At 38.2% G+C, this 14,140-nt stretch overlaps 1 protein-coding gene across 14 annotated transcripts in view; it reads left to right on the forward strand.

Moving 5' to 3' along the window:
* The window catches only part of mef2d (myocyte enhancer factor 2d), a 116,449-nt gene that overhangs the window by 73,062 nt on the left and 29,247 nt on the right, over positions 1 to 14,140 (forward strand). For all 14 annotated transcript variants that reach the window (XM_032556596.1, XM_032556574.1, XM_032556601.1 and 11 more), the window contains exons 5-6: positions 6,346 to 6,571; positions 9,420 to 9,476. In XM_032556596.1, coding sequence (XP_032412487.1) covers positions 6,346 to 6,571; positions 9,420 to 9,476 — 283 coding nt within the window. The remainder of the gene's footprint in view (positions 1 to 6,345; positions 6,572 to 9,419; positions 9,477 to 14,140) is intronic.

Raw genomic sequence — 14,140 nt, forward strand, 5'->3', positions numbered from 1 at the left:
TGTTTCGGTGCCTATCATGTTTTGTCTATCTGAAACTAGATACATTCTGTGCAAAAATAATTTTAAGATTGGTTATAGAGAGTTGTATGAAAAATGCAAAGCTGCTGGGAAGAGCCACAAACGGACACCAGAAGTTGTTTTCTTTTGTTTCAATCAGTTTGTTTTGTCTTAAATTTCATTCAAGGTAGCATTAAGAAAGTCTTAAAAAGTCTTAAATTTGACTTGTTGACCCCTTGAACATACCTCGTGTTACCTCAAGACCATTTCCAATAAAAAAAATAAATGATGGTTTATATTGAAAATATAATCTTTAACAAACCAATTTTTTTCCGTGGTAATAAAATGCAGCCCATTTGTAGTGCTGTAAATGTAACAATAAGGCATAAAAAGGTCGTAAAACAAGTAATCTGAACACCAAATGCTGTAATGGGATTATTCATCTCTAGTCACCACCGTGAAGAGCGTCCTTAGAAGTATTATTGCTGTAAAACAGTTTTAATGTCTCTGCAAGTTCACTTAACTATGAGAAACTGCAACAGAGGGCGAGAAGCGTTAACTAGGTCTCTGGTTTTCATAAAAGCTGGCATAGCGACTGGAAATTGCAGGGGGAAATAATCTTTTATGGGAATAATCAACATGTTGAGAGCATGCCTTTAAGCAGTCCGATTTCTCGCCCGAAAATGGGACTCGTGTAATAATCCGCAATATTAAAGAAAGAATTGTGTGACTTCAGACACAAAGCACACACCACAGTTTAAAGAGCCAGAGAGGTTGCAGTTATTATCTGCCGGATGTTAACAGTATTAGTGAGGTCAGTTAAGACTGTGTGTAGTTCTGCTTCTCTGCCTGGATGTGCTCCTGACATTATCCAGGTTCTGCCTCCTGACTGGCACGCTGCCAAACCCCTTTTACCGCTCTGCTCCTCTGCCAACTTCCCTGTGATTCATTTTTTTTCCCCCTGTGCTCAATAATGCAATTAATGTCATTTTAATGAGGAGTATTTAATTTACAGCCCCTCTTACTGTCTGCCTGCCTGTCTGATTGGTCACTTGGGAGCAGACTCAGTCACGTTTAGGTGTTGCAGAAGAGTTGGACCAGTTTGATCCGGGTAGAAAAGTCCTCCTTAACATTCTCTGCTCCATAAATAACACAGAGTGTTAATTATACATTTATATGAGAATAACAAAGTTGCTCAAAGTAACAGTTGCTTTGCTGAATTTTTGAACAGTGGCCTTCAAAAGTATTTTACACTTTGAAAATTCTCTTACATCAAACACATAATCCGTATGCTTCATGTTATGTGAAGACCAAGACAAAACTAATTCATTATTTGGAAGTGGAAGTAAATGTATTGGTTTGAATTTTGATTCGGCGCCCCAGAATTAGAACCAGGTTTTTTTGGTGGAATCTGTCTCCTACCTCTATATCTGGAAACTCTCATGTTTGCCTCTACTCCTTTGCAAACATAATTCCAGCTCAGCCAGGTTGGATGGGGAGCATTTGTGAAGAGCAGTTTATAAACCTTGTCACAGATTCTTAATTTGCTTTAATTCTGGACTTTGACTGGACCATTTGTAACCATGTCCAAATAACTCTGTAGAACGACTGTATTTTTAGGAGTATTGTCCTGCAAGGAGGTAAACCTCCAACCCACTTAGTATACTAACCTCCAGATAGTATTTTTAGACCTCCAACAAGTTTCCTTCAACTGCTCCACCCATTTTTTCATCAACTCTAGTCAGCAGGAAAAACGTATCCCCACAACATGATACTGCCACCACCATGTTGTTACCTGTAAGGATATGTTAAGGGTGATAGGCCATGTTAGTTTTGTCAAAGAGTTCAATTTTGGTCTCCTCTGACCAGATTACTTTGTTCTACATGTTTGATGTGTTTCCCACATGAAGCTCCAACAACTTGGAATATTGTCTGCATCCAAACTCTACCTTAATCTACCTTAATATCCCATCTAAAAACACTTATAACTGCCTTTTTTAATAGTTCAGAGGTCAAATTTATGCATTAATACACACATTGGCAGCCAATGTGTGTATTAATGCAGGAGCTAACATTCACAACCTCCCTTATCTCTTTTCTTTGGAGTACAGCCAATTAGTGTGAAGGACAATGAATGGTGCTTCTTGATTGGCTACTTTGCAAATGCCAGCCAATAGCATGTCTAGTAACATTGTGTTTAGATATTTCGTCTTACCAAGCTGCATTTTCTTCCAAATATTTTAGAAATGCACTGTACAAAAAAATCTGTGACTAGGCAAATTTTGTGAAAGTTATTTGGAGTTCCAGTACGTTCCACCAATACTGAACCACATATAGGTGGGGGTGCTCTGCATCAAAGAAAAGAATATTGAATATAGATGCACAACACACTTGTTAGATTGTTTTAAGGTAAGAAATATAAATTCAAATCATCTGCACAACCTTTGGAAATCTTTAACATTTACTATATTTTTTCTTTAAGTCAATTCAAGTTTATTTGTATGGCACATTTCAACCTAAGGCAGTTCAAAGTGCTTTACATAATAAAAACATCATACAGTAATCAATTACACATTTCCTTTTACATCAAGAAATGTAAAAAAAAAGCATCAGAGAACATTAATAGTTTTGAAAGGCACCATATAAGTCATGCATTCACAGTTATGTCTCAATGTTGAGGGTAAATTAAAAAAAGTAAGAAAAGCCTGTTGAGAAGACTTCTCATTGGTTGAGCTCATCCCTGATTAGAGCACCTCTCAGTTTAATCAGTTCAATGAATTTTTGTCCTCCTGACTTTGACTCAGCCTCTCTGTGCTGCCTGAGCCGAAACGGCTCTTAAAGGCTTTTCTCTGAAGAGAGAGGCATGGCAGGAGAAGAATAGCATTCAATCTACCACCCTTAGAGATGTGCAGCTCTCCGTGAGCATTGATTGGCTTCTAGTCAAGCGTCGCCGGACTGGCCACCGCCAGCCTTTCTGCGTACCTGTTTCACCCAGCTCACCTTTTAGTGGCAGCAAGCAAACTGGAGAATTCGGTCTCACCCGCCATTCCTCCCATCTTCAACATAATCCCCTGCATGACAGCTAGGGGCCGGGATATACATGCTTAATCCCGCTTGTACTAAAATGCCTCCCGAGGCGGCGAGAGAGTGGTGAGGCAGAACAGGCGGGACACTTGGCTCTAGGAGCCCGGAGCTCACGTATCTGTTCCCGTTAGTTTGGCAATGTGGTAGGCGAAATCAAAAATAAATAAATAAATAAATAAAGGGAGGCTTTTTTCGTCCGGCGGCTCTCTGATTTGAGCCTTTTTCTGGTTCTGTGATTCAGAGTTTCTAAATTGAATAAGAAATGGATTTGTTCCTTTTTACAACCGCCTCCATAGTGCCCTTGAGCAAGGAGCTGAATATCTTGACTCACTACAGGCTCTGTATGGATGCAAAGTGAAACACAATAAAACTGACACTCCTGCATATTAAATCGCATGAAATTTCATATTCAGATGTTTAACAGAACATAATTTTTTACATAAAGTAGCAGTGGTAAATCTAAGAGATTATATTTTAATTATTCAATGTAAATTTATGATTTTTTTTTTCTCTATAAAAGTCAAAATCTCCTATAAGTGATTAATTTTGAAAGAGCCAGATAAAATCTTCAAGTTTTGTAAAAGCTTGCTTAATATTAGTGAGTAAAATCAAAGCTGACCTCTCTTTCAGACATTAACTTGCAAAAAGAAAAGAACAAATGCATTCATATATATTTTCATAATAAATTCTCAAAAAGCTTTGAGGACAAAAGAGAAGCGGGAAAACTAGGCCATGAGTTTAATTCATTCTGATTTAACCTTGCATCCTGTAAACACACCCTTGTTGAGAGAACTCCTACGAGGCAGAACAGGTTAGATTTTTCTCCCTTGTTTTTGTTCATTTCTCACAGACGAGGCCTTGAGCTTTTTCACAGGAGCCTCCAGAAAATCTCCTGGTCAATTATTTACCCAGCAGGTTTATTTTTTCCTCCTCAGTTCCCATCCTTCACCCTAAATCTGTAAGAGGATGAACGTCATTCCAGCTAACCCTCCTGTCTGCATTCGGGAGCATTGATTGTAAATGTGTTGGAGTGAGAAAAGATGAATTAATTGGTTTGGTTTAGTTGGTTTCCGTGTAATAAAGTGCCTAAAAAGTCAGAAGATAAGTTAAAATAAACATTTACAAGACGTGTGTAGAGATGTTGAAGTAATGTCATCAGTCAGATCATTCAGCATGTGGTTGAAAGGAAAAATCACCTGATGGGAATAGTTGGGATTTGATGAAAATGGGGCATTATTCACATGCATTTTAATTATTTTTAATTTTCCAAGCTCAAATCAGGCACAAAATGGTGAGCAGCCATTATTAAAGCTTCCAAATAAGTTTGAAAAACAGAAGGAATTTTATAGATAAAATAAGTTTTAATCTTTACTAGTCAATTCATTTTCCATTCAGAAATGGCTCCTATTGTGCTTTTTTTCTTAACATGATCCATCTCTTACTTGATGAATAAAATAAATTCTTGAAAATCCAGCTTATTTGTGAGGTAAATAATATATTTCATTGTCTATTAAAAATAAGAAAACGTTTTAAATCAAAATGCTTTCTACTGATTCCATCATGTGTTTAAAAAACAATAGAAATAAAAGAAAAACACCCCCTCGCCCACTACTCCTGAGGATAAATCACTTCCAGTCCTGCCTCTGTGTTTACTCATCTCCACCCTATTTGCATTGACCCCACCTCCCCCACCCACTCACGTCATTAATCCATCCTCACCTTCGGCTTGGCCAGTGTGCTGTGCTGCAGTGCTCTCAGCTGCTTTCTTCACTATCCCAGGTCACCACCTACGGTTCTGTTTGCACATTCCCTTTGCAGATCTCCACTTTACAGCCTAATTGGTACATTCAAAGCTATCTATTGGGGGTTTACTGGTATATGGCAACCTTTGGATTAGATATGCAGCCCCAAGGCTTAGACGTAGGAAAAAGAGTGATTCTTGGTTTTACAGGCCTAAAATGCTTCAATAATGTTAGTGGAAATGACCTTTATTGGATTGTAGTTTTAGGAAGAAAAGAGTAAAAGCATTTTTTTCTTTCAATTTCAATCTATTTTTTAAAACTTGCAGACAGAACAGAGGTGGAGATCAAGGGCAGGAAGGTCCCCCTGCCCTTCTTTCCATTAAACTGGGTCTCAGGCAGTATGAGTACAGTACAGAGCAGCAGTGGCCCATATTCCAAATATAGAAGTCCTTCTTTCAGATTGAGTTGAAACCGGGTGAAATGGCTTGTGTGGCTGGACAACCTCAGGTCCTTGGCCTTATTTTTTTTTTCTTTTTAACACCCTGTGCAGTCTGGTTATCAGGTTTCATCAACTCAATTTACAGTGTAGAGTTTAAAAAGAGACAAGTTTCAGTAAGTTGGTCATATCTCTGAAGTTTGTGCCGTTTGAGTTGAGATCCAGTAAATTTGGGGTAGATTTTAAGAAGTGAGCTCCTGCAGGATCATTTCTGACCTTCTCTAGAGAAGGACACATCAACTGGGGTGGGAGGCTCATGGGGGTTGGGATTGCAGGAATTTGACACGCATGCGAGGAGATGTCACCAATAACTTGAAGCAACAACTTGCTGCTGCGACAAGAGTTTTAACTTGGCATGAGACGTGAAAGGCAACACAGCTTCTCGGCCTTTTCACCAAGTCACCTTGCATGCTACAACTCAGCAAGTGTGTGTGTCAGTGGGAGTGTGTGTGGAAAGTATTTGAAGAGTTAATTTTCAAAACCATTTACTTAAAGAGACAGTTCAGAGATTTTGACTATTTGGATCCTGGAACAAAAATTCTTGCAGGAGACGCTTTTAGCTTTCCGGCAACATAAAACCCTTAAACATGTTTAGTAGGATTTTTGATTCCCATTTTTAGATTTTTTTTTTATATCTATGTCAGAATATTTAGCAATCGCAATTAAATTTGGTCGTCTGCATTTTGAAAATAAATCTTAAGAGTCAACCTTGACTCTTAATAATAGATAAAAGATCCCAATCTCCATGGGAATATGCGTCTCTTATTTATCTAATAGCATTAGCTAACAGAATGTTGCATTTTTGAAGATCAAATTTGACTTGAAGACAATTTTTGTAATTTACTTCATTTCAGTTTGCACAAAGCTCTTCTTGCTGTGATTGGTTGGGTGTGTTGTGTGGATGTCACCTGCAGGCTCGTTGACACTGCTGCTGATCACTAACTGATTACTACTCTGTTTCTATATGTGATGTGGGGATAAACTTGGCCACCTTTAAACTCCACCCTCTTCCTGTCTCTCCACCAGTCCACTGTCCCACAGCCCACCTTCCCGATGCCAGTCACCGTGCCAGTGACCAATCAGAATGCAGCGGCGGCCCTCCAGTTCAGCAACAATCCCGCCGGCGCGCTGGTCACCACCACTTCCTTCGTCACCTCCACCCTCACAGATCCCCGCCTCTTGTCACCACAGCAACAGCCTCTGCAGAGGAACACCGTGTCGCCAGGGTTACCGCAACGACCGGCCAGCGCAGGTAAGAAAACATGTGGAACACAGCTGGAGTGCTTTGGTTCTTCTGTCTCCTCACAGTTCAACTGTGGTTGTATCGATCAATAACCTGTGGCCTTTCCAGATAGGGAGACTTCCTGTTTCAATAACAGCTGTTGATTGATCAGCTTGAGGATTAGTAGCTCTTTATTTACAGTTCCTCTTCCAGGGAGACTATTTTTCTTTCTTGGAGCACGGTTTCTGAGGAATCGTCTGTAACATTAGCTTATGAGACACAGGAAGAGATTAGAAGATTGCAAAACTTCCTCTAAATGAGAAGAGAAAAAAACAGCAAAGCTGGTTTCAACATAAGAGGACAAGATCCTCAAAATTAATGGAAATTAATGCATCAGATACCTCACTTTGTATGTCATGAATTTTTGTAATTCTATAAGTTTTTTTCATTAAATAATTAAACTTTTTGCTGATTCCCTAATTCATATGGATGCATATTTTTATGTTCAAGTTACACTTTCTCTCTCTCGGTTGTCATGATTTTCATATTTGTTCCCTTTAACATTTTGCCCAAAGCAATCAGTTTGCAGATCGGTCTTCCACACATGTCAAAGTCCTGATTCCTTAATGACTCTGTTAATTGAAGTGATTTGATCCACCTCAAGCAGATACAGTAGTCATGGAGATTTTGTGACTTAAAGTCTTTTTCATTTAGCAGACTTTCTGTGGAGCCACAGTTTATGCAGCAACCAGTGAATTTTCAGAGTAGACGGGAACCATGTCTGCGTGCAGATGTTGTGTTCAGCTGTCTGTGTATTTTTCTCTCAAACAAGAACACGCTTCTCATAACAGCATAAATCCAGAATTTCTTTGACTGACGTCGGCACACCGCTGCATGCACGCACTTCGTCTGTGGAGGGAACCAATCCTTCAACCCCTCTGACTAAAAGGATTTGTGTCCCATTTTTGCGTCTCAGACAGGGTTACCTACCAAGCTTTGTTCCGACCAGCGTAATCTCATTGTAAGTCAGAATTAGGTGATGTAACGTGCAACAAATGCATTACAGCATCTTTCATAACATGGCATTCTGTGAAGAGAGTGAGTTTCATGTAATACTCCCGGATGCCCCGCTGCACTCCCGCTCCTCCATTTCTTTACACTTCAGAAGTTGAAAAGACTCCTAAACACTTCTAAAGACTTACTGTCTTTTTACAAAATGAGAAAATAATGTTTTTATGACATCTTTGAATAATGCAAAGACAATCTCAGTTGCAGTGAAGGCATGTTTCTTATGTTTCTTCTTTTTTTCCTGTTATCATGATCCCATCACTATCCATGAGCATCAAGGTCACTGAAACTATCATCAGGAGCAATGAACGACCATCCAGCTGGCCGAACGTATTTCTGACATAGAGAGCAGAAATTGCATACCCGATAACTTTGGTAGCTAATTTCTGCATCCAAACTGTCCTTTGGGACTACAGTTTTACACATATTTATATTACAGTATCAAATGAAATTTTATATATATTGTGCAGCTCAAAATAATCTGCAGACTGGTATTTTCTATCATGATAGAAATAATTTTAGTCTGAAATTTAAAATTCTCTGGGAATAAAGAGCTATTCAGAATAATCAGATTACCTGAATAATAGTAAAAACGATGTAATAAACAGAACACGATGAAATACCTGTTAATGAATCTATGTAGCAGTAATGTTTTTGTTGATTTTTGTTTATTGTATTATAAAAATGTTTTAGGTGATTATGAAATTGAAAGTTGTTGAAGCAGATTTAACCAGGTGCAACGTTTTATTGAAGCCACGTTGTTGGGTTGGAAATACATGAATCAAAAGTCAGTCTGAACAAATCACACAACCATATAAACTACATACATTGCAGTTGGTCCTAGTAGTCAAAGAATCCATCAAGTTCAGTTTATTCTTTAAATTGGCTAAAGCATTTTCAAACTAAAGAAACTCAGCAGATTGAACTGAAGTCATTCACTTGCAGCATTCATTGATACTGGATGAGTGTCTTGCAACAGTAGACAGTGGCTTGCCTTAATTCCTTAAATTTCTTCATACTGAGCATGAATGCAGTGAAAGAATGAAAGAAAACTCCCCTTTAACAGGAAGAAACCTGGAGCAGAACCAATACCTGGCACAGTATTAATGGACAGAGCAGATGCACATCATCCAGCTCTAGTTAAAATGTTATCTCTTTTGCATTTGAGTTATGATTCATAAAGGAGAATAAATCTGTCCTTGGCAAAAACAATAACATAAAACTTATGAGAACTTTCTATTTTGCAATTTTGAATTTTACAAGAACATTTGATGCATTCAATATTTCAGACTGACATTTAGGTCTTTGCTTAAAACATAAAGTTTTTTTTTTCCTGCAGGTAGAAATATATTGTTCTGATATCTGTTCAAGTTGGGATTAATTAGTGTCATTTTAAATGTGTTGTTCAAATAGAAAAGTCAAATTTTTATGACTTTAGTTACTGTGTGATTTTAAGGGTATATGTCATCCAGTTACATTTCACACTAATTGATTGTAGTAATGAAAAGGGTCTTTTGAAGGTCTCTTATTGTATAAACCAATGACAGTTTTGCCACTGAAAGTGTAACATAAGTATCATTGAGAACTGATGAAACCAGCACTTTAACTAGAAATGCAGCATTGAGGCCAATTAAGGTGCTTTAGAGAGGAAACGGTCGTCGCCAGCAGAAGCACTTTTTTAATGACATACTTGATTGAATATTTTTTTAAAGTGGATGTTCATCAGCTTTTAGATTAGCGCTGTTCAGATATGCTGTTTCATATGAGATCATTTTCATGTTTTTTTTGCGGGGGTTTTTTTCTGTGCTAGGTGCGATGTTAGGAGGAGATTTGGGGAACTCAAACGGAGCGTGCCCAAGTCCAGTTCGTAAGTAAATCTATTCCTTTCTCAAAAATCATACACATCACTATTTCACACTGCAACAAACACACAGCTGAACACCAGACACTATTGTTTCTTTTTGTCTTTTGAACTTTTAAAAAGATATATTTTTTAGTTGGGTCTGTGAGGAGAACAGTGCAGATCGTTTCTGTGTGGCAACAGCCTCACAGTCGCCTTCACAGGCTTTTGCACAGGCATGTAAGCACCTGTTGACTGGCGACAGCTGGGGGTCACAGCACAAGCTGCTTGTAAACAGTCCAAAGAACAGAGAGGGTTTCAGGTTATAAGACAATCCATGACTAAGAGAAAAAAGAGGAAAAGAAACCAATAAAATTCCAGCGAAGCTAGTGTAGGTTTCCTCAGCTGGCCTTCTGTTGTTCCTCTATTCACAGTTGGAAGCCTCAACATTTTTTAGTATATTCTGAAAGTGTTTAAATCACTAAACTAGTTGGGAGGCGGACACCTGCTGCAGATCAAATCCACCATGAATGTGAGATCAACATTTCATTCCTGGCAGTGGTTTTCTGTCAAACATGTCAGCCTCCTTTAAACAGCTCCGCCCAGATAAATCAAGTATTGCTAATTAGTGGAAATATTTCTGCAATTTAGATTTTTTACAAAAGCTAAAACTGCATTTGAATTGTGATTTTGTGAAATTGATCTGTCAGCTGAACATCAACATAAACTGGTTCCTTTGTGACTTTATATTATCTCAAGCAGCCATATAAATTATTTTTTTTCATATTTTTTTTTCTACTTTTAGTTCCTTTTAGAGTACTCTTAAACACTGAGCAGTGAGTCTGGGTTTTTCCCTGTATGTAAATTTTGTGAAACTGACCATTAGAAAATAAATGGAAATGCAGAAGTGAAATATGTAATTTAAATTTTCCACCCATTAGGGAAAGACTGAGAAAGGAAAAAGTTAATTTTTTTTTGAGGGAATGAAAGTATCTAAAATATTCACCAACAGTGCTGTAAAAATGATTCGCTCCACACAGATTGTGTTTTTTTTGTTTTTTGTTTTTATTGTAAAACAAAAATATTCATTGAAAAACCAAACACCTCAAATGGTTAATTGGGAGTTAACCATATTGTTTGGAAAGCTGACTTCAATTTCTCTCAACATAACAAGGTTTGATTGCTGCCAAACCTGCAGGATATCACTTAAATAGAACCTGTCTGACAACACGAAGAAGGATCTCAAAAAGCAACATGACATAAAAATTCAAAACCAGATGACAAAGAAAGTCAATAAACATACATCAGCCCTGAAATGCATAAAGCCACTTCAACTGGACATACTTTCAAAATATTTCCAGGTGAATATTGATGACTCAACTAGATCTCAAAACATTGCACACAACTGAATGACTGAAAAAGTGGCCTCCTTAAAGTCTGAAAGTCTGTCATACTCGTATAAACAGCAGTTTGGTGAAATTAAAACAGACTGGTAAGAAGAGTTGGTCAGAATAAACTGGTCTAATAAATCAACTTGGAAAAAAAAACAGTTTTAAATGAGAATGCTGCCAAATTCATAAACTACTAGCTGCGTTGGCCATGCTTGGCTCAAAGTTTCCTCTGACCGATGAATAAACTTTCTAATGTTTACTTTTTTGACACTCAGAGTTAACAATCTGCGTAACCATTTACACGTCCGCTGCTTTCCCTCTTGATTTATCTGCTCTTCTCCTCCCTCTCACTACACCTCCCCCTTTCATCCTGTCTCTCTCAGCTGTTCCCCCTCGTCTTCATTCTGGAATAATCTCCCACCCCTCCCCGCCCCACTCCCCGCCCCCCACCATCTAGCAGTCCCTTGTCTTGGCACAAGACTCTCCTCAGAGGTGACTTTGACACTGGCCAGAGCTCTCCCCTTAAATCCCATTAGTTTGGACAGATACTGCCAGCTACATCCCACAGTAATAGATACGGGGCGAGGGTGCTCTTTTTTTCTGGATTCACTTGACAGCATTATTTCTCTCATGTTACAGTGAGCCAAAAATAAATCAATACATTCAAATTAACGTCACTTATCTTTCCTTTGGGGTAACAATGCTTCATCAGGATGAGATGATTCATGATAGCGGCAAAACATGGTTTTATCAAACATTTTCAGATAAACTAATTTTCTTTGCACAAACAAAGTAAAGATTACAAAAATTGCAGTAAAGCTCCAGTATTAGTACTCTGATCTCATCTTTTTTTTAGACTGATCTTTTTTTTTCTATGTTTTTGGGGGGGAAAGCTTCCAATCAAAAAACAATAATACTTCTGTTATACCAGTAGATGGTGAAAATCAGAATTCAGTGATAGAATATGCTAATCATGACTCAAGCTATAGCAAGGCTAGCAATTCTGCCAAAAGAAAATTAATGAACATTTTCGACATTTATTATAAATAGAGGCAGGAACAAGAGAGGTAGGTATGAAATATCTAATAGAAAAACTAGTTGTTCTTTCTGGCACAGAAAGCGAGAATTGACATGCATGTGCAAAGTGGATCTCATTGTTTTTAAAATATTTGGTTATCCAGCGTGGATGTGTGTACACTAGGAAAGCTTATTTTTTCTTTTTAAATCTTGGTTCTGTTTTTTTCCACAACAAAAACAGTCTTGGCAAATATTCAGGAAGTGCAAATGGAACAGGAAGTCTTTATTTTGCAAAACACTCATCTTTTTTGTGGCTAGAGCCTTAAAGAATCTGTAATCGGTATCAAATAGTCCAGCCATATACTATGTTTTCTATGGTTGTCAAATGATATCGTGTAAAATAAATCTTGAAAACACTTCTTGGTGACATATTTGAGTTAAAAGTTTCTTAAATCTCAAAAAGTGTTTTGAAAATCTTTTTTGTGTAAAATGATCCATTTCAGTTTTTGATCTTGAACTATTTGAGATTTTGAAAATCAAATTTAAATTTCTGAAATAGCCCATAATTTGGTGACATTATGATGCAGAAGGAAACTTTGATATTGTAACAGCTAACAGCTATCAGTTTTGCTGGCTGTTGGATAGATGAATGTTCATCCATTCCTGCTTGCCCTTGCAGGGTAGCAGGGAGTTGTTGAATTGGTGAGAGTTGGGGGTGCCCCCCAGTGGAGGCCACCCAGTCCATCAGAGACACACAACCAGCCGCACACACTTACACTTAAGGACAATTTAGATAGACCAGTTAATCAAAACGTGATGTTTTCAGACTGTTGGAGAAACCCAGAGTACCCAGAGAGAATCTTGCATGCAAAGGGAGAAGATTCAAACTCCATCCAGAAAGACTCTGGATTTGAACCCAGGACCTTGTTATTGCAAATCATCACTGCAGACTGTTCCAGCCTATCTTGAACCAAGTCCCAAAAATAGACTCAAGAATTTCATCGTTTATTTGATATTCGAGGTAGATTTAACAGTCTGCTTCTGCTGCTGATGGCTGTTTTAGTCTAAATGTTCTCCCCGTGATCTCTCCAGGTTGCTATAATTATGTCATAACATTGTTGTGTATCAACATCTCAGAAGTTATCTGAGGTAACCTGATCTTCCCAAATGGCCGACCACTCTCCTTTTGCACTCATCCACTCTCCATTTTTATCGCAGTTTTCATCAACCTCTTCTTGCATCGTAACTTTTTTCCTCCCCTTTTCGATTCCTTCTTTTTAGCCTTTTTGCACAATGTATTTTCGTCCTCTCTGATGTTTTTTCCTTCATTATTTATGCCTCTATGCCCTATGTCTTATTCTCACCCCTTTTAGTCTTACTTTTGCCTTTTTTTACTATTCTTAATCCCATCTTCACCCTGCTCCTGTCATCCCTTCTTACCTCCTCTTTCTCCTGTTCTCTTGGATGTGTCGGTCTCAGCTGTTGTCCGGGGAGTAAGAGCTTAGGGAATGTCACCATTGACGTCATGCAGCATTCCACACATTCCCACGCCCGGCCTCGCGTAATAGGAGACGCGACACACATACTCGCACACACAGAGGGTACCAACACATGTACACTCATATTCTAAGAAGAACACATGTTAGGGCTACAAGGAAATGTATCAACACGAGCAATTTAGATGAATAAAAGCCACAAACATTTTAAAGTCTTTCAGGGACTCACTCAGCAGGACGCAGCTGCACGCATAAAGACACACACAGCATAAATCAGCTCATAATGCAGCATGGACCTCCATGTATAATCAAGCAAGAAACTGCAATTATCTTCTTTTTTTTTCGACAGAGTCTGCTCTCATTTTATATAAAAGATTTAAAGTCTGATAATTTTGGTTTTCTGCAGGAAAATTAAAAAAAGGAGGAGACATACAACATGGGTCATTAGTTCAGTTTAAATCAGGAATATTGCAGTAATGTGGCATGTGCTGGAACCATTGGGTACCACAGGCACCACTAGTGCCATCTGTTAGTGCAGATGCTCGTCTATATTGTCCCATCGGTCCTCAGAGTTCTGCTATAATGTCAGCATTGAAATAAAGTCAATTAAATTGCAACAGCAAGGTTCTTAAAACTAATAAATGAAACTGCATTGAACATGTACAGTATGCAAACTGCTAACAGATTAATTATATTCAGGCTTTGGCCACATCTACATCTCATCCACATGTACTGTTATGGGATCCAGAAGAAAAATCAAACAGTCAGCTTTTGCTATGAAATGACT

Source organism: Xiphophorus hellerii, chromosome 3, assembly GCF_003331165.1.
Source record: "Xiphophorus hellerii strain 12219 chromosome 3, Xiphophorus_hellerii-4.1, whole genome shotgun sequence".
Lineage (NCBI taxonomy): Eukaryota > Metazoa > Chordata > Actinopteri > Cyprinodontiformes > Poeciliidae > Xiphophorus > Xiphophorus hellerii.